Here is a 21,049-nt window from a genome sequence, read left to right as displayed (position 1 = left end):
CATTTAGATTTGTATGAAAAATAAAGTTGACTATTTGTAAAAGTAACACACACTTTTTGATAAGAATTTTTTATTTTTAAATACAACACTGATAATGAATATTTACATTCCTTTAAACAATCACAGCTTGTGTACTTACTCTTTTTAACTTGTGAAAATAACACATTTGTGAAAATGACAATTATAGCACGATTGGAATTAACTGCTAACTAAATATATCAGTAAGTTAACAGTTATGAAAATAATCTGAGCTAGCAATTTACTCTACTGAGTGAAGCCTGCAGCCACTGCGCTTTTGAGTCACTTTTTAAATTTCTAAAAGGCGCCCATAGATATATACACTAGATTTCGCATAGAGACCATGAGCATGCGTCAATAGTACATACTGCATTCACCATTAGTAGCACCACTCGCACTAAATACTCGGCTTATGCTAGTTTTGTTGAATAAAATCAGCAAGCAATGCTAAAGATATGACAACGAGATGCTGCGCTGCCAGAAACTTGTATTATTGTCGGCTAGTGAACGAGTCGTTTATAACGGAGATTCATTCACAAACGAGTCGCTGATCCGTCTGTATGTGAAGTGAAAGCAGGAGGTGGTTTCAGGACATGATTAGATCAAATTTAACAGGGAGGGTGAATAGTACATTTCCGGACACACAAACACAAGCTTTTTGACAGGAATGCCAATGCGATCACTTATCTATCAATGTAGAAAAGTGATGTAAAATTATAATTTTCGTAATTAAAAAAATTATAATTACATACTAACATCCAGGAAAACTCCCGATCATAGATATATGTGTTCATCTCTGGCTTTGGATGGCTACAGTCCTCCACTGTACCTTGGTCCCGCATTCATTTCAAAGGAGCGCTACCCTGTTCCAAAATGGCGGCTCTATTGACGCATTCCTTCCAAAAGACAACAACAGGGTAGACGACATCTAATGTGTATATCTAGGCGCCAAGTGAATGTTAAAAATTGCTAAAATTGTTGCTGGGTGCTTTTTGAACTTTTGAAAAACAAACAAAAAACGTTGCTGGGGTAGTATGAAAAGTTGCAAAATTAGCGACAAAATTGCTAATTTGGCAAGACTGAGCACAAGCAGCCAGCAACGCTTTCTCAACATTGTTAATATTCATAAGCTGCGTCATTATTTGGTCCTGCCCCTCACGCGGTGCATGCTGGATGAAGCGGAAGTAGCGGTGCACGTTGACATTGCGCATCGTCCTATGATCACATAAGAGACAGCGAAAGGTGAGTTTGTCTTTTTTTTGTCAATATTCAGTCATAAATAAAGTTTATGAACTTTTACAAAAAGCTGGATTCGTTTTGAAGTAGTTGTTTGTTAAGTAACATGCTGGTTGGTGTTAAGTGTATGTGTAAATGACTGTATTGGAAGGCTGTTCTGTACATGTGTGACTGTTATTAACGTTACTTCAAAACAATAAGAATTAATGGTGACCAGCAACGACTAAAACGACCATAAAAAAGGTCACGTTTGTCTATATGAAAGCTCAGTGTTATGATGTGTTAGATCTTTTTCACTTGATAAAAATCTGTTATAAAACTATCTCGCTTGTGATTTGTCAAATTACTGTCTGAAAGATGATTATATTGAAAAATTGAAGATGAAACATCCTATTTTGGCCTCAGAACAATTCGACAGAAATAATTTTGTACGTATAAAAAGGCTGTTAGTTGAAGCTGGGCATCCGCTGCATAATTGTATATGCTGGATAAGTTGGTGGTTCATTCCGCTGTGGCCACACCAAGTTAGTAAAGGGACTAAGCCGAGAAGAAAACGAATGAATGAATAAAAAATGCTGTTAAATGCAAAACATCTCTGCTATAATGTTTCAAATAGCTTAAATGCCTAAATATGAGGTGTAATAATGTTTCTTTGTCAAGTATTTTAATCATTTATTTAGAAGGGTGTGGGAAATTAATACTGCTTCTAATATTAAATATGAATAATAAATTTGTTTTCAATCGTGCAAGTTATTTTATTTTCTCTTTTATTCATAAGAAGAAAAGTGACTGTTTTATTGAATGTTTTGATTTCAGTTGTTCAATGTTGATGTTTAATAAATAACCATCAATGGTAGATAGAGGTAATCATAGATAGTAGATATACAGTTGAAGTCAAAGTTATTCACCCTCCTGTAAATTATAATTTTTTTCCCCCCAAATATTTCCCAATTTATTGCAGCTGGAAGGGCATCCGCTGTGTAAAAAATTGGCTGGATAAGTTGGCGGTTCATTCCGCTGTGGCAACCCCTGATAAATAAAGAGACTAACCCAAAAAAGAAAATGAATGAATGAATGAATGATTTCCCAAATTATGCTTAACAGAGGAAATTTTCACAGTATTTCCTGTAATATTTTTTCTTCTGTAGAAAGTCCTATTTATTTTATTTCGGCTAGAAAAAAAACAGTTTTTTATTTATTAAAACCATTTTAAGGTTAAAGTTATTAGCCCCCTTTAAGCTATATTTTCTGAATGTGTACAGAACAAACCACCGTTATACAAGAACTTGCCTAGTTAAGCCTTTAAGTGTCACTTTAAGCTGTATAGAAGTGTCTTGAAAAATATCTAGTAAAATATTATTTACTGTCATCATGGCAAAGATAAATTAAATCTGTGATTAGAAATGAGCTATTAAAACTATTATGTTTAGAAATGTGTTGGAAAAATATCTTTTTGTTTAACAGATATTGGGGGAAAATATACAGGGATGCTAATATTTCAGGAGGGCTAATTATTCTGACTTCAATTGTATTTACGCCTTAATTTCGCTGCCCTCATCTCTTCAGGGCTGGTGTTCATCATGGGCGCATCCGTATCCAGTCTTGCTCCCACTATTCGGGCAGAGTCTGTGATTTCCGCTCCTCATTTTGCCGGTGCTTCTCCTCCCCCCGGGTGTCCCATGCATCAGGAGCCTCCCAAAAGTGAGTCATGCAGCATCTGTTTACTTGAAATGTGGATTTTAGTAGCAATAATTGATCATGTGTAATGTAAACCCAGGCTCTCCGCCTCCTGAGTGCCCGATGCATCAGGCTCAGACACCACCGGCTGCTCCTGTGCATCAGGAAAGAGCTTACGAGTTTGTCGAATGTCCCATGAGGGCCAAAGAAGGAGCCATTGATCCGACAAATATGGTGAGCTGATGATGAGTTGATGGTTTTGGCTAATGTATTTTTTTTATTGAGTTTTTTCATTTTACAGTTTAAAGCATAACTTAATCCCTCACATAAACATGGCATTGAAAAAATATATAAAGAAAGAAAAAGCCCACACCAATCAAATAAACTTGAGTCAAAACATTCCAGATTTTAGATTTGATAGTGTGAGAATATAGAGCAGGGAAAATAAGTATTGATCATGTCATGTTTTCACTGGGAAAAATATTTCTAAAGGAGTCGTCTACATGAATAAACCAGATTTTGATAAACAATACAAAAATAAAACAAAACAAAACAAAAATAATCTGAAAAATTAGTAATGTGTAATAACAATGAAATGACAAAAGGAGAAAAACTGAACTACTGAAATGTGTTTAATACTTTATATTAAAGGCTTTTTTGGTGATGGCAGCTTAAAGACACCCCTCATATTGACCTTATTCTAAAATGCGGAAGTGCGCCTGTTTTCGCGATTGTTTTAGAACTTCCAATTCAGTCGCCTATGGGAGAAATGACTAGGAATAATAAACAGCTGAAAAAGGTGAAACTGCTTGCTCTACAATTTAGACCAAGTAGAATATTATAATAAGAAAATATCAGTTTACAACATAAAACAGTGAAACGAGCAGTTTTTAATGTCTAAAAATGAATGGAAGTGAATGAGACTGGAAGTCTCGAGCCAAAAAGATTCAAATGGCCACTCGTCGGCTAGGTGAATAGAAATGGGCCGGTATAAGATTCTGACGGTATGATAACCTTGGATAAAAATATTACAGTTTCATGATATCACGGTTTTGTGATTAATGCTTTAAAATATGTTTTTTTTAAATGTCAGGGTAAAAAACAAAAACTTTTTTAAAAGCAATATATTTTATTTTTTGAAAGATTTATTGTATTTTGGAGCAGTAAACATGTCAGGCTAAATAATTCAAATGAATTCTAGACTTCTGCTGTCTTTATTGGTTTCAAAAACACAGATTTTCTTTTTTACAATTTAAGACATGTTTTCTTTAAACATCTTTGGATTTTTTTCTGCTTGAGATACTGTTGTCCTAAAAAAACAAAAAAGTAAATAAAAAAACTCTTTTATATATCTTAGTAAGTATTACAGGAAATTTTAGCGGTTTTAAAACCTTGACTTTTTCAAACCACGGTATTCCTTAAAAATGTTTATCGTTCCATGCCTACTTTCAAATGGAGAATAAAGTCACATGAATTTCTCAGGTGTAAGATTTTCATAGACTTCAGCAGTGTGTAAAATCTTGATCTCGTCTATCAAATCTGAGCTTTATTTTGTATTTTCTATTGGATTCAAGTCAGGTTATTGGCTGGGCCATTCTACAGCTTGATTTTCTTTCTCTGAAAGCATCTGAGAGTTTGCTTGGCTGTGTTTTAGATTATTGCCTTGCTGAAATGTCCACCCTGGTTTCATTTTCATTATTCTGATAATGTAGATGTCTGACTGAAGCAGCTAATATTAATTTACACTGAGGAAGGGCAGAGGGTTGCTGAAGAAATACTGTGAGATTTCAGCTGCTGTCTGGGTTTTCACTGCCTCTCTACACCTTTCTTCATGGGTTCAATACCTTTTCCCTGCGTCATTTCATTTTATTACATATAACTTAATTTGTAAACTAATTCGATATGTTTTTTTGCATATATAGATTTGTTTGGTTCTTACTAACATCTTGGTAAAATTTAAAGTCAACGCCACCTTTAAAAATATGTTTTCTAAGAAAAATGGGGACGTGTTCAATACTTATTTTTCCTGCTGTATAAACGAAGAGTATCTTAAAAATAAATAAATAAATAACATTTAAAACAGGTCATATAAACTTGAGTTGACAGTGAAGGAGTAAAGTGATTATTTATTCAGTTTATATATTATCATCACTATTAGATGTTGTCATTTTCAAAGCTCTTGCACAATTGCAAAAAAATATATGTATATAATCAGAGAAATTCATTGCTTCATTCTTAAGTTTTAGTAGAAGCTTTAAATGTAAACGTGATTTGAGAAAAATCTTAATGACTGCTGAGGATCTTGTAGTAGGACTGCACGAAATAGGAAAAATATGATATTGTGGTATTTTTTGTTCTGCGATTTATTTATTAAAAAATTATTATTATTATTATTATTTAAAAATTTTTTTTAACATATATTGTGATATGAATATAATTTCACCAGATGATTTGAACAGCCATTTAGAAAGATAGCATTCAATTAGATAGATTAAGATGAAAGATTTTTCAAATCTTGTTTGCATAAGTTAGCAAACAACTAACTTTGCGTTTGCATAAGTTAGAATAAATTGCAAGCATATACAGTATGAGCACAACAGAGCAAAGATAAAAGTGAAATAAACAATGTTTGATGGTGTCTAACAGTATAACAGTATTCAGGTACAGAAATTAAACAATAAACGTAAATTAACACTCATTATTGTATAATTTTATAAAATAATAATATTTAGTAATTTTTATTTTTTGATCTTTAATAAATAATCTAATCCTGCGATGTGACTATTGCGGATCTACACATTGCGCTATTGATGCTCAAAATATATATTGTGCAGCCCTACCTTGTGGTTATAGTATCTGGTGTAATAGTAATTGTAAATGTGCTTCAGTATCGATGTTAATGTTACGTGTTCTGCAGATGCCTCCTCCAAACCAAGTGCCCGCTCCAGACCAGCCATTCCCACTGTCTGTGAAACGAGAGGAGTCTAAAATCCCTCGATCAGGCACAGAGCAGAACTGGGTCTATCCTTCTGAACAGATGTTCTGGAACGCCATGCTGAGGAAAGGGTGAGTTTCCTAAATCCATTTTGTGCTACACGTGTGCTCTTCATGTTTTGGAGAGCTCTGGGTACAGTAGGCCTGATGTGTATGGCTTAGTTTCAGGAACTCTCTCAGTGCTGTGACTTTAATACCAGGATTGAGAAAGAAATATTGTTTGTTATTCTCCATTGCAGAGAATTAGACCGTTTCGATTTGGTAATGTTTCTAAAAAGGCTGTTATGCTCACTAACGCTTAGAATACAAGTGTCATTTATAGGAAGTCTGCCAATGTTTTTTCAATTAACAAATACTCATGCCTATAAACCGAACGCTTATGATAACAGTATTGTTTTTTTAAATAATAGAGAACATGTTGCCTTGTAATGTCCAAAGTAAACTGAGTAAAAGTAAAATTCTTATTACTTTATTAATTACTCACCCTCATGTCCTTTCAATGGGTGGCACGGAGGCTCAGTTGTTAGTACTGTCATCTCACAGAAAGAATGTCACTGGTTCAAGTTTCGGCTAGGCCAGTTGGCGTTTCTGTGTGAAGTTTGCATGTTCTCCCCGTGTTCGTATCTGTTTCTTCCAGGTGCTCCGGTTTCCCCCTCAGTTCAAAGACATGTGCTATAGGTGAATTGGGTGAACTAAATTGGGCGTAGTGTATGAGTGTTTGTGCATGTGAGCATGTATGAGAGTTTCCCAGTACTGGGTTGTGGCTGACAGGGCATCTGCTGTGTAAAATATATGCTGGATAAGTTGGCATTTCATTCAGTTGTGGCGACCCCTAATAAATAAGTGAGTAAACCGAAGGAAAATGAATGAATGTCAATCATAAATTAAGATATTTTAGATTCCTCATCCTCCGTAGACTGCAATGGTCCAGAGACTTTTGAAGTCCAGAAAAGGAACCAAAAATCCTTCTAGTGGTTAAACTGTTATCTGAACAGAACTATTGTTTTAAATATTTTCCCTATAGGAGATGATCATGTTTTCCACATTAGTGGCAATTGGATTAATTTTGTCGTATATTTACGATGTATAACATGCTGTTGTTTTGATAGGTGGCGTTGGAAGGATGACACCCTCGCTCCTGAAGACATGTCTAATATAATCCAGATCCACAACCGTAACAACGATCAAGCCTGGCAGGAAATCCTGAAGTGGGAAGCACTACATGCCAGGTGACTTATTCTCACACTGGGCTTAAAAATAAAGGGATAGTTCATCCAAAAATGTACTCAATATTTACTTTCCTTCAAGTGGTTTCACACTTTTGAGTTTTCTGTTAAACAAAAAGGAAGATTTTTCGAAGAATGTTGTAAAGTGACATCCATAGTAGGAAAAATATCTTCTTGAACACCCAAATTGAAAACTGTCATATATCCATTGTTACAATTTATGTAAAAATCTGAATTGTAAAGTGAATGAGAAAGCGTTACAAGCCAGATTACCAGTAACTCGTTTTATTATTTATAACTAAGGCTAAGATTGTGATTTATCATTTAGAGTCATTATTGAACTGCAAAGAACTGGTTGTAATTACAACTAGGGTTGCACGATTATTTAAAAAAAAAGATCACAATCTCGACCCTACACACAATCTTAATTCAGCTTTTCTAAGATTTAGACAATTATATTTTCAAGGTCAGGAGAGAAGCAAAAGGGCAGTCGCACAAGTCTTCACAGGAACATGAACATCTTCAAATGGTGTTCAAACTATCACATGCTGTATTTATAAGGTATAATTCACCTAGAAATGTCGTTTCAGTTTTCATGTAATGATTATATGACTTAATTATGAATAGTTATATTCTGAGGTTATTTACTGTGAATTAACAAACAGGACATATGGAAAGTCTGTTCAAGTCCACCATAACCACTGTACAAAATTTAGCATTTAAGAAACCGCACAGCTACACATAGGCCTAATATTATTATTGTTGTTTTACCGTATCGTCACTTTAGAATTATAAGGTTCTATCTGACATTTTTGTCAAAATTGAGTTATTGACATATTCTTATTAAATCACAATTTATTGTTTACATTTTAAGACTTTTTTTAAACAAATGTTACACACACTGTTTGCTATACGGATTGCAAAAACTTTGAAGCTCAATATCTCAAAATCATTCAGAACACAGATAGAACCTTATGATTCCAAGGTGGTGATATGTTTGAGAATTAACAATAATAATAGCCTACTCATATTAACCTTTATTTTACATCGAAAGAATCGTGATCTTGATTTTAAGCAAAAAAAAATCGTGACACATTTTAGCCAGAATCGTGCAGCCCTAATTACAACAACCACCTAGATTTGCTGTGGGTCACATATGATGTGTGCTTGATAATTCATGGTTTCCGCTACATGCATTCATTCCCTGTCGCAGCGCCACATCAAAATTCATTCCTGCTAAAGCTAATTTACAGCTTCTCATTCAAAACCTTCGGTTGTTTTTTTGTGTTTTTCTGGGGTTATAATCGCAGCAAAACATATTAAAATGTAAGTGAATTATAACAATTAACTTTTCTGTAATCCTAGTAGTGCTGTGTTTTATTTGTTTAACATTTTAAGGTAACATGCTGACTAACTGAGTAACATGGCTGTGTGATGCGTGAGGACAGAAAACACGACGTAGCTTTCAGTTATGATGAACGGTTTCCATAATTATACTTGATAGATAAAGGTCTGTGGTTCTGCATACAATGACTTTATCTTGCTGGAGTTTATAGGTGTTTCAGTTTACTTCAGGACACATCAATGCCGCTCTGATGGTCTATTGGAGACATTCGTAAATATTTTTAGCTAATCTAATAAATGTTGGAGACATGCCCATCACATAAACGCACTAAATCGCACTTCAGTAATGTTTATTTGAGAGCGCACAAGAAAATCACATGCTTGTATTATATGAACGTGAGCCTTTGTGGCAGTGTGGTCTTTACAAAGCACCAAATCATACAATCATCATAACACACTGGACTGCAGTGAGTTTAAATGCATGATTGTTTCTTGCAGCGAATGTCCTTGCGGTCCATCTCTGAAGAGATTCGGAGGAAAAGCCAAAGAGTTTTCTCCCAGAGCCAGAATACGTCACTGGATGGGGTGAGATATAATTACACAAATCAAAAATTATTCAGACACTATACGTTTTCTTTTCTGAATCTGTGTGAATCGGGAGTTGCTGAGACTTTTATTTCAGAATGTTGATATACTTTCAGCTGAAAGGCAATATTGAGTAATGGGCTGGGCTGGCACGAGCCAGCAGTTTGAGACCCCTGATATACTGTATTTTTAAAAATGAATATATTGTATGTGTGTGTATATAGACAAACACATACTTGAATATGCTTTATTTATTTTATTTAAAGTGTCAATTAAATCGCAAACAGTATCAGTCAATAAAAAGAATTGGAATTAGATATTTTGGTCAAATCGCACAAACTTTTTGCTTTTATTAAGCAACCCGGACCCCTGTATTTTCTAAGATCTTGTTTGACAAATAATACCTTGAAAAAGAAGATCAGATTGACCTATTTTCTTATTCAAGCTATTATTTGTCAAGATCCAGGCTGCTTATTACAATCCAAAAAGGTTTGTGTGATTTGACCTAAATATCTAAAACGCACACAATATGCATTGTACATGAAATAATACAAACATAAGCAAAATGCCAGGATCCATGTTTATGTTGCTTGCCACAAAATTGCAAAAAGCTGCCAATTTAAGTTATTTGTTCATTTAAGTGACACATTTTGAGGTCATCTTAACAAAACTGTTGCTGGAATATTCTTATGTGTGTTCAATTCAAACTCAGGAAAAACCATTCAATGCTCAAAAGATTAATAATTTATTGAATACAAATGAATAACTTGATAATCAGAGCTATGGGCATACACCGATAAAGTCTAGTCACTATACAATGCTAACCGGGACTTATATCAGGCGTTCTACCAATGCCCGGTGTCTAAGCACCCAGTTATATAGACATATGGAGTAAAACAGGGTTGAGTTTCTGTCTGCTTCTCTGCACAGTTTGCACTTCCTCCTTCACCATTCTCTTTCCGCACAGAAAACTTGAATAGTTAAGTGCACCTTTAGCATATTTCACAACTTATGACAACCATCCACTTGTGACCATACATCTTTCTGGTAGACTGGATATCTGGAGCAAGATCTCCTCCTTGCATTATATTTCAGCCATTCTTCTCCTGTCAGCAGTACTTTAACAAAATGTTCCAGTAAATGACAAAATGATAAAAGAACTTCAGTTAGTATAACATATGACACAAAGAGAAAAAGACTGGTTTGCCAGTTGCTAGTCAAGATATTTATCCTAATGAACACAACAAATGTATTAGTCTGTGATTAATATATATGTTTTAATAAAAAAATAGAAAGATTACTGTGAGTAACATGAGGTGTATATAAAGTTTTTCTTTCTTCTCCCTTCAACACTGTGATAAATTTTTAAATATTTTGTACTGTTACATCTCTAGTTGTCTAACATACCTTGAAATGTTGTGATTTGACCAATCAGAATCAAGTATTTCAGAGAGTCGTGTAATAAACTGTGTTAATTTTTGGTTTGACTGTAAATATAAAGAATTAGTTGTTAAAATGCTTCAGAATGCTTGATTTCCCTCTCTGGGGTCTTTCTCTTAGATATGAATTGCCATTCGACCGTCACGACTGGATTGTAGATCGCTGTGGAAAAGAAGTTCGCTATGTTATTGACTACTATGATGGAGACATTGATAAAGACTCATACCAGTTCTCCATCCTGGATGTGCGTCCGGCCTTCGACTCTATGCAAGCCGTTTGGGATCGGATGAAGGTGGCCTGGTGGCGCTGGACATCATAGAATCTGTTTTTACCATTTCTGCATCACTATAAGACTGTTCAGTATCGATAAATTAATCTGTGTGCTACGAGGTTGTCGCTCAATTTTGGTTGAGTTCTGACTGTAATAAATCTTGCAAATTGTTGCACATTGAGTTACTTCTAGGCTGTGAATGAGCTCGGTTAGAGAGTCTATCAGTGTTTTCTTTTTTTTTCCTCCTGAATTTATCAACAAGCTTTATTTTTCTGCTTGAGTTAAGATTATCTAATTGAAAACATCTCTATCTGATCTTACTCAGAGGTCAAACATATCTGCTGGTTGTTTTTCTTTTTCAGGCTGATTATTGAGTGTTTTAGTTCATCCAGAGAGCAATTGGCAGCTGTTCAGTGAAACGGTTTGGTTATTAATGATGACTAATTGATTAGATGAACCATGTGTGGTTTATTATTAATTTTTGCTTATAAGCTTTTTTCAGTTACTCATCTCTTCCATATTCATCAGCGTCACAATTGTTTTCTCTCACTTTTAGGGATTATTTATTGTAAACAAGCCGTTAGCATTGTGTTTATGCTAACCTTTTCAGATAGCTCTTTTTGAGTGAGTGAGAAATATTTCCCCCATTGGTGTCTGTTAATTAAATACAGTTTGTGACTTCATTTGTGTTTATTGGGAACTACACAATTTTAACAAATAAATCATCATGTAAAGTTCACAATTTAACACGACGATCATGTGTCCTGTCACTGTCTAGCTTCCTCCAGCAGGTGGTGCTCTTCCCTCATTTTTTTGACTTCGCTTTTCATCAGTGTTGATGATTAGTGTCCACTTAATAGCATTTTGGCTAATGAAATGAAATCATTGGCTAGATGGAGTTCACCTAGTAAAAATAAAAGAAAAGCTTATTTTTAAAAAAAGATAATAAAGGAACCTTACTGAGAAATATGTTGGACATAACTGTTAATTAAATACAAGAGAGAAACTCAATTTCTACTTGTTGCTACTTTATACTGTGTCTGTGCTGGTTTTCTGTAATTAAATTAACCTTACCCCCACAAGCATGCCTTTTTCTTGTTGATTGAATAGTAGGTTGTCAAATTGGAAAGCTGTTTGTCTGATCTCACTCACAGAATCCAATACATGCAGTATTAATAATTATTTTGAGACTTCACTTATGATCCAATTATTGAGCTGTATTATGTGGAAATGTAGTATTGATTATAAACTACAGCAATATGTTATCTGTAAGTAGTCACGTTTATAAATGCTATCTCTAAAAATAACTAGCTGAAACTACCGCCCTTAGTGCGGTTTTTGTAGCATTTTGTAATAAGCTTACATTTCCAGCCTTTTATCTCCTTTATCTCCAGTCTCGTCTTCGTCGAAGTTAAGATCTGACAATAAAATAATACATAGATATTGAACGAAATTTACAAACAATACATGACTGAAACTTAGTTTGACTGATTTCGGATGTTATTTTCTTTCCATCGTCCATCCTCCAGTATGACGTAAGTATTGTTTGTACACCTGTTTTTGTACAACTGATGTTTATTTTAGCGCCATCTACTGTCAGAGAGTGAAGTTACATTTTCAATTACCCCATTCAATGCTTTCTTGAAGTGTCAAGTGGAATGTGACACTAAAAACTGTATTCTGATGCTATACAGCAGTGTTTCTCATCTATGTTCCTGGAGGCACCAGCTCTGCACATTTCCCTGTCTCCTTAATCTAACACACCTGATTCAGATCATTAGCTCATTAGCAAAGACTGAAAGACATGTAATGGGTGTGACAGACAAAGGTGACATCCATGTAGTATTTGGCGGCCCTCCAGGAAAGTTGGTTGGGAAACACAACTGTAAAGTACGTTATAATTAAAAGCGAAAGTGTTTCAAAGTTCTCTAAACGTCGTGCTTATAGATTGAACCACCTGAATGAGAATCAGAAAGAGCTTTGCCAGGTATGTTCACACATATGATATGAGGAATGGGTTTTCGTGACAGAGCTTCTAGGGGAGCGCGGGGCACGAAGTAACGCGGGGTAAAATGTAACGTAGTTTTAAGGTAACGATGGCATGCTTTCGAGGTTTTTCACCACAATGTCAGCAGACGTCTTCCTGACAATTATTGAAAAATTTCGGCCAAATTTGAATGAGAAACACAGGAGAAACTTTTTTTTTTTTTTTTTGCAGAATGTACGTATTTATTTTTTTATTGTCTATATATTTGTATTTTTTTTTTTTAAATCTGTGAAAGTATGTTAGTAAAATCTCATTGTTGTGATTACTGTCTTCTAGGCCAAAAGATGGAATCACTTTGAAAGATGTAAAAAAAAAAAACACTAACTGCCCTGCTGAAAAATCCAGCTTAAACCAGCCTAGGCTGGTTGGCTGATTTTAGCTGGTTGATCAGCCTGGTTTTAGAGGGGTTTTGGCCATTTCCAGGCTGGTTTCCAGCCATTTCCAGCCTGGTCTTAGCTGGTCAGGCTGGAAAATGACCAGCCAAATCCTTGTAAAACCAGCTTGGCCAGGCTGGATATAGCTGGTTTTGGCTGGACTCCCAGCTTGGCTAGGCTGGTCAAGCTGGTTTTAGCTGGTCATCTCCCAGCCTGATCAGCTAAGACCAGGCTGGAAATGGCTGGAAACCAGGCTGGAAGTGGCCAAAACCCCTCTAAAACCAGGCTGGTCGGCCAGCTAAAACTAGTCAACCAGCCTAGGCTGGTTTAAGCTGGATTTTTCAGCAGGGTGCTGGCCAGCTTTGAGAAAAATGCGACACAGCGGGATTAGTTGGAACCATATAGACATACGACTTGTAACAGGGAGTTACAATCAAGCCACATTGTTGGAAACCAGTTAAACTAACCAAATAATTGCTGAATTTTGAGTGTGACATCAATAACTTTTTATATAAAATGTTTTTTAACAGAAAGAAACAAATTTTATTGCTAATAATGCAAATAAACGCTTTGTATAATAATGTATAATAATGCAAATACATCCAAATGTGTTCATCCAATGGATAAATAAATAAACACTGTGCTATGTAGAATAAAAAATAAACTGAGCTAAGCACTGAGGAAATCTAACTTCTATTTAAAGTAAACTGAATTTGAATTAATTATGTAAAATCTGACTTTGTAAGCATGTGTTACAACTAATGCTCTGTCTGTTACAACTTGCCCCACAGGTGGGGTAAACAGTTACATGTTTACTCCTGGCACTTTTGGCAATGGGCTAGTTGCACACACTTTTGATTTTCAGCCAGGCAGCCCAAGTCTTTCCATTACAAAATTGTCATTTTTTTAAGATCTGATTTCTTTAAAAATCAGCGATCTTCACTGCATGTTAAATATACAATATAAAGTGGGTCCTAGATACAAAAGAAGCACTACATAAAATTTTATTTAACATTTTTTCCCGCCATGTCTTTAAAAGATGACAGTTTATTTTACCCCAGTGTTTTCAATGAGAGTTTCTGCGCTAGCTTGTTGCTACTGACAGTGCTAGCGGTTACAACAGTCTTTCATCTTGTTTCATGCTTGAACAACTAAATGAATGCTTAAGTCTATTTAACTAAGTGTGTTTTAATTGGATTACATCAATGCTGTAAACACAGCAGTTTAAAATTTTTATAACCATTTTAAAGTCAATATTATTAGCCTCCTTAAGCAATCATTTTTGCGAACAAACCATTGTTATACAATAACTTGCCTAATTACTCTAATTAACATAGTTAAGCCTTTAAATTGCACTTTAAGTTAGGGCTGGGCGATATGGAAAAAAATTCAATCTCAATATTTATTTTCCATATTAAACGATAACGATGTGAAGTTTCATAAACTAATTTCGAGAGGAGCACGTGATATGATTGTGCACCGCTGGCCACTCATCCGTAATCAGTAATAATCCAATCAGAATGATCCTAGCTTAATATAAATGGATCACTTTCTCCTTATTGCACTATCTTCGTTTTGGATGAATCCCCCCTTCCACCCCATCTCCTCCTTTTTTCTCCTCTTCTAAAGGGGGAGCGATCAAGACCTACCTGATCTCGGTTCTCCTGATATGCTTCTAGACCGGGCGGGAGCCCTGGGCTCAAATATCTCCGAGCTCAGGGTTCTCTCCCGGGACAGCATCCCAAACCTGCTATAAATGCCAATCATATCTAAGTGGGAACTCTTGAAATATATTTCGATACATGTTGTAAATGCTTTCATTTTTAAACAAGTACCCCAACAATGTCTGAAGCTACAATAATTAGAGCATCCATTAAAATGGCATTTAGTGGTTTTGGGGCCCTAAGCAATTTCAGCCGTATAGCGCCCAAGTCTTGAAATACACCCTTTCTGCTTTTATTTAATTTTTAATTATATTGCTGTTATTTTTTGTATCACTCAATCTTCTTTTTGACATTTTAAATTAACACAATCTCTTCATTATAAATGTATAGTTTTCTTAAAACGAATTAACAACTAAATACAATAAATATATATATTTTTATAAATTTTACTGCTGGACTCCTCCATGATGGATATTTTATTGTGTAATTTTATTATTATTACATAACATTACATTATTATGATAATATTATATTTGATTGCAGTAAATTAAATAATACTTATTTACGTTAAAATTGTATTTGTAAATCTTACCATACAAAATTTATTTTTATTGGGGCCCCCAGATTTCCTGGGGCCCTAAGTGGCCGCTTACCTCACTTATTGGTTTAATCCGTCCCTGAATGGCATAACATATTTTCGGCCGATCTATTTTCAGTGGCCGAAAATTCGATACATCTCGAAAATTCGATACATTTTGAATCTCTACATCTCGGTCTCCGTAAATTTGATACCAAAACACTTTTAGATTGCACATTTCCACTGTGTGATTGGCTCTAAAATAAATATAGAGTAAAAAAGTCCGGAGCTTATCATTGTTATTGACACACATTTTATCTCGATTCAATATAATATCGTTTATCGGACCAGCCCTATGTTAGAAAATAGGAATCAATGTTTTATTATTTTTGTCTCTTTTTTTTTTAATCAAACAATTATTTGCATTGGTCATTTAAGGGTCAAATATCAACTGAACTTCTACTGTGGTGTGTGAGATGCTGTGCATACTAATTAGCATATTTCCAGAAGTAGATAAATGCTGGTCCAAAATTAAATTCAGCTCTGCAGAAACTTCCTGTCTGAAGAAAGGTGTTAAAACTGAACACGGAGCACAAAAAGTTTTATGCTTTTATTTTTGTGCAAAGAATTTGTAGAAAAAGAGGACTCATGTATGGGTGCGGCCAATGGAGGACTGAATAATGATTGACAAATGATGAATTTGGCGACGCAGTGGGTAGCACGTTCACCTCACAGCAAGAAGGTCGCTGGTTCGATCTTCGGCTCAGTTGGCGTTTCTGTGTGGAGTTTGCATGTTCTCCCTGCGTTCGCGTGGGTTTCCCCCGGGTACTCCAGTTTCCTCCACAGTCCAAAGACATGCGGTACAGGTGAATTGGGTAGGCTAAATTGTCCGTAGTGTATGAGTGTGAATGTGTGGATGTTTCCCAGAGATGGGTTGCATCCGCTGTTCATTCCGCTGTGGCGACCCCAGATTAATGAAGGGACTAAGCCGACAAGAAAATGAATGAATGAATGAATGAATGAATGAATGAATGAATGACGAATTTAACTAAACTCCACCTGTTAATATCCGCTGCCTATCCGCTTGTTAAGTGGTGACGTGTTTGTGACGTATGTAATACTGTTTCCGGGTCCAAGCCGCCATTCATTTGAGTGGAGAAATCATTCATTATGATCACGTTTTATTCCTATCACACATTAAAGTTAAATTTATATAAAATCATAGTGTACACAACAATCTCTGGGCTTGCTGCATAACAAATACCAAAAATGTAACAATTTATAAAAACATTCATCACTTTCTGGCCATCGGATATTAGGCATGGACATACTGCGATTGTGATTTTTGGAAGCATTAAATCGCTTTGTAAACGTTTATTATTACCATTTCATGAGTCTCCCCATTCAGTTGAAAAGAGCGCTTGGACTCGGAAGCCGCTTCACGTGACGTCACACTTAACAAGTGGATATAAGTTGAAGTCAGGAAAAGAAACCTGTAGCGCACCACCTGAATGTAACTTTTGCATTGCATGGAGGATAACAGAATTCTGTGAATCGAGTTATTCATTTGTTTCCAATAAATAGTTACGATTTTTGACATTAAAGAAAAACCTCTCCTGACCTTTTTTTCTTGAACACGCATGGAATCGACTAAAATTCCAACACCTACTTCGTATCTTGAAAAATATCAAGAAAAATATCATGTGTTGTCAGAAAGCAGTTATTAGAAATGACTTATTATGTTTAGAAATGTGTTAAACAGAAATCGGGGAAGATATACAGGGGGGCTGGTAATTCAGTAAGGCTAATAATTCGGACTTCAACTGTATATTTATCCTAAAGGTGCAACAGTCCATCCAGTGAGGGCTTTTTTTGCTACACCTCGAGGACGATCAGAGGATCCTCGTGTCTGCGAGTAGGTGTGGGAAAGAAATCTTCACTCACGGCCCAGAATAACCTCGTCCTCTGGGGAAGAACTTTCCACCTCTCAGTCCTGTTCAGATGCCAGCCTGATTTGGGTGAGTTTCATGAGCACTGCCACTGATCTCTCAGCAGTTTTCAGACTTCATTTGCGAGTCCATTGCATCCTTTTTTCCCCCAAGCCCATTTTTTTGAATAATGTATGTGTGGCGACAGAGATACTGTATGTTTGTATTTAGCTTTTTTTTACCCTCCCTGTCTGGGCTTCTGTTTGGCAGGGAACCAGAAAATCCCCTTGTAGTGCACAGAACAGATATACAAACAGCCCGTGGCAGTGGAGTGTGGCGGGGGGATTCGAGCCCCCCTGCAATCCTTCCAGTCTGTTTCATTTACATAGCAAAAGATGCCCAGCTGTGCCAAGTACAATAACCAGGCTTTTGTCTGGATTCCAGAACTGTAACATTAATTATTGGAGGGAGGAAAAGAGTTGGAAAGTTTCTAGCTGCAGGGTTATTGGTGGAGGGTCATCATCGCTGACATGGACTTTCACATGTTGCCTCAAGTTTTTTTTTTTTTTTTGTATTGATTGTGAACTGCATCCAGAATGATGGAAAGGCTTGTGTGTTGCAGATTCACTTCATTTTGAAATGTTATTTAGATGTAGAATATTTCCTTTTTAATGTGGAAATATTTTCGAATGTCATTTGTGATTTAAAGCTGATTTTCGTTAGCATCTTTACGTTCATACACATTTTAATATGATGATTTGCTGTTCTGTTGTGATCACCAATAATGGCAGCTCCTTCATTAAAATGGTTGTTCTTCTCTTATTATTTATGTTAAAAACAATACTTTTTATATAAAAGTAAATACAGTTTATATTTTAGAATAAAAAAAAACTTAATTCTTTAACTTCTGGTCAGTTTGTTTTTTTTGATGAATATAACACAAAAAACATAATAATTATTGTTATTATTATTATTGTTATTATAATCTAGTATATTATATATTATTTTATAATCTAATAATAATAATAAATATTATAGTACAATAATAATTATTATATCATAACAACAGAATCACTAAAACTATTACTAAAATTATTATTATAGTTATTATTCTTTCATTCAGTCATATTCTTTTCAGCTTAGTCCCTTTATTATTCTGGGTTCGCCAAAGTGGAATGAACCGGCAACTTATCCAGCATATGTTTTACACAGCGGATGCCCTTCCAGTCACTCATTCACACTCATACACTACGGACAATTTAGAGTGCTTTCACACCTACACTTTTGTTTCGGAACCTGTCTCGTTTGCCCAGTTAGCGCGGTTCGTTTGGCATATGTGAAACCAGCAATCACGCTAGGATCCGCGCCAAATCAATCACTCTGAGATTGCTTGATTGAAGTGGTCTCGGCTCGATTGAAACAAATTCTGGAGCGGATCTTTACTCACACATGACTTGTTTTAGCTCTTTTGGTCCGTTTAGAAACTTTGCAGTGTGAAAGCGAACCTCACCAAGAGCAAAGAGCAACAATGTAACAATTTTAATCTCTGTTTCGGAACAACTGAATCGATTCACAGGTGTGAAAGCACGCTCAGTCTACCCAATGCACCTGTAGCGCATGTCTTTGGACTTGTGGGGGAAACTGGAGCATATTGCTATAAATCATTTTATTGTCATTGTAAGACAATATTATATATTATATAATATTATATATTGTATTGTTTTTTTTGTGTGTGTCATTATATCTTATCTGTATTACTATTAATTATTATTTTCAATAGTTTTAATATGTTTCATATTTGAAATGCTTTGGCAATACTGTACTTAATGTCATGCCAATAAAGCAACTTGAACTGAACTGAACTGTAAGACCATTTTATGCCACTCTGCCACACTAATGCCAGAACGACAATATAATAGCATCAAAATGCAAGTACACCCTTTTTAAAGTACACATAATATTTAATTCTTAAGGATATTTCATTTAATTATAGCCATTTTGACAATTGAATAATTAGGCATTGGAATCAGAATGCAAAGACATATCCTAAACAAATAATATAAAATAAAATAAAAGTATATAATAAAAGTTAACAAAAAAGTACAACGTAAAAAGTAACCGAGGCTGCAGTATCTGCTGCTCTGTTTTTAGTTGTCAGACATACACATGATGGTTATATACTATAGTAATTTATAGAGGTTTTTAACCATACTGACACTCACACCTCAAAGGCCCCGTTTACACTGCCAGTTAAATGTGACCTCATTCAGATTTTTTGCTCATATGTGACACAGATCAGATCTGATCAATGACCGTGTAAACACGAAAAAAACGCATGAATTCGGATATTCAGATTCGGTTTCAAGCCTCCTTCATATGTAGAAATAAATCAGATATAGATCGGATATGTGACAATGCGACTTTTATGTAAACAGGCAGATCGGATTTATTGAGGCATTCCGTTCTGTACATCATTAAACTTGCGACAATGTGGTGCTTCTCTGCGGTTTAATGACAGAAAGAAGAGCGTATGTGGAGATGCCGATGCCGTAAACAACATCAGAGGAAACACAGAGGAGGAAAGTGGTCAGTCGCCACAATTTGCTCCCACCAGACCTGAGATCTCTCTCGTACCCACACATTCCTCTGAATGGTGGAGGACATCATAAAGCATATAAACCATAAGCGCAAACTGCGATGACGGCCCTTTCCCAGCTCCGCCTCAAAATCATTTTAAAGTTGGGCGAACTTTGTGTTGTAATTTTTGCTTTTTGTCGCTATTAAAACACGCACTGCGGGCTACACAGAATAACTTTATTCTCTCCAACACCAGTGCGCACCCAGGCAAAGGCTACATCTTCAGCTACACACACACATCAGGGCCATACCATTACATAAACTGCGTGGGGGTAAATCTGGACTAAACCATTCACTGCTTATTCTACACTTCGTATATTTCGCAGAGCTAAAAACAAGACAATTTCTCCCATCGTGGCTAGTGTGGCACAGATGCATGCGCGACATCGTAAATTGTATGGCAAGTGTAAACGCATGACTTGGATATGGGTCACAATTAAAACAACATGTAAACAGACAGGGGCGAGGCAGTGGCGCAGTAAGTAGTGCTGTCGCCTCACAGCAAGAAGGTTGCTGGGTCGCTGGTTCGAACCTCGACTCAGTTGGCGTTTCTGTGTGGAGTTTGCATGTTCTCCCTGCCTTCGCGTTGGTTTCCTCCGGGTGCTCCGGTTTCTCCCACAGTCCAAAGACATGCGGTACAGGTGAATTGGGTAGGCTAAATTGTCCGTAGTGTATGAGTGTGTGTGTGAATGTGTGTGTGGATGTTTCCCAGAGATGGGTTGCGGCCGGAAGGGCTTATGCTGCGTAAAAACTTGCTGGATAAGTTGGCGGTTCATTCCGCTTTGGCGACCCCGGATTAATAAAGGGACTAAGCCGACAAGAAAGTGAATGAATGGATGTAAACAGACAGGCAAACAAATCAGATATAGGCAACAAATCAGAGTTGGGCATTAAGAACTGACATTGTAAACGGGGCCTAATAGAGATAGAAATGTTGCACAAATAGCTAAAATGCTGCTAGAATTGGTTTTCATGTATAGGCGATATATATTACATCACTAAAAAGGATTGAGGTCATGTTGTGTATTGTG

The 21,049-nt window shown here is 35.8% G+C and overlaps 2 protein-coding genes and 1 long non-coding RNA gene across 12 annotated transcripts in view; 2 read left to right on the top strand and 1 right to left on the bottom strand.

Moving 5' to 3' along the window:
- LOC147838080 (uncharacterized) overlaps positions 1–4,243 on the bottom strand; it is a 982,747-nt gene extending 978,504 nt beyond the window's left edge. The window contains exon 1 of the long non-coding RNA XR_015525240.1: positions 3,521–4,243. This is a non-coding gene — a long non-coding RNA (uncharacterized LOC147838080). The remainder of the gene's footprint in view (positions 1–3,520) is intronic.
- On the top strand, positions 1,193–11,870 carry hccsb (holocytochrome c synthase b). The gene is given in 7 exon segments (NM_201451.1): positions 1,193–1,260; positions 2,821–2,955; positions 3,032–3,165; positions 5,849–5,997; positions 7,035–7,154; positions 8,994–9,080; positions 10,641–11,870. Coding segments are annotated over 6 exon segments (810 nt in total). The 5' UTR covers positions 1,193–1,260; positions 2,821–2,834; the 3' UTR covers positions 10,840–11,870.
- A 754-nt stretch (positions 11,871–12,624) lies between these two features.
- Positions 12,625–21,049, top strand: part of LOC141380742 (uncharacterized) — a 125,455-nt gene continuing 117,030 nt past the window's right edge. For 9 of the 10 annotated variants that reach the window (XR_015525210.1, XR_015525213.1, XR_015525215.1 and 6 more), the window contains exons 1-2: positions 12,625–12,778; positions 17,296–17,471. Coding sequence is in view for 1 of the 10 variants with exons in the window: in XM_087309872.1 (XP_087165998.1) it covers positions 12,753–12,778; positions 17,296–17,471 (202 nt within the window). In the remaining 9 variants the exon portion in view is untranslated. Of the gene's footprint in view, positions 12,779–17,295; positions 17,472–17,651; positions 18,286–21,049 lie in introns of those variants that run through there. The other variant, XR_015525216.1, reaches the window with a different exon arrangement.

This window comes from Danio rerio, chromosome 24 (assembly GCF_052040795.2).
Source record: "Danio rerio strain M-AB ecotype USA chromosome 24, GRCz13ab, whole genome shotgun sequence".
NCBI lineage: Eukaryota > Metazoa > Chordata > Actinopteri > Cypriniformes > Danionidae > Danio > Danio rerio.
Note: the sequence above shows the minus strand (reverse complement) of the source record. Positions and strands in the feature narration are given on the sequence as shown.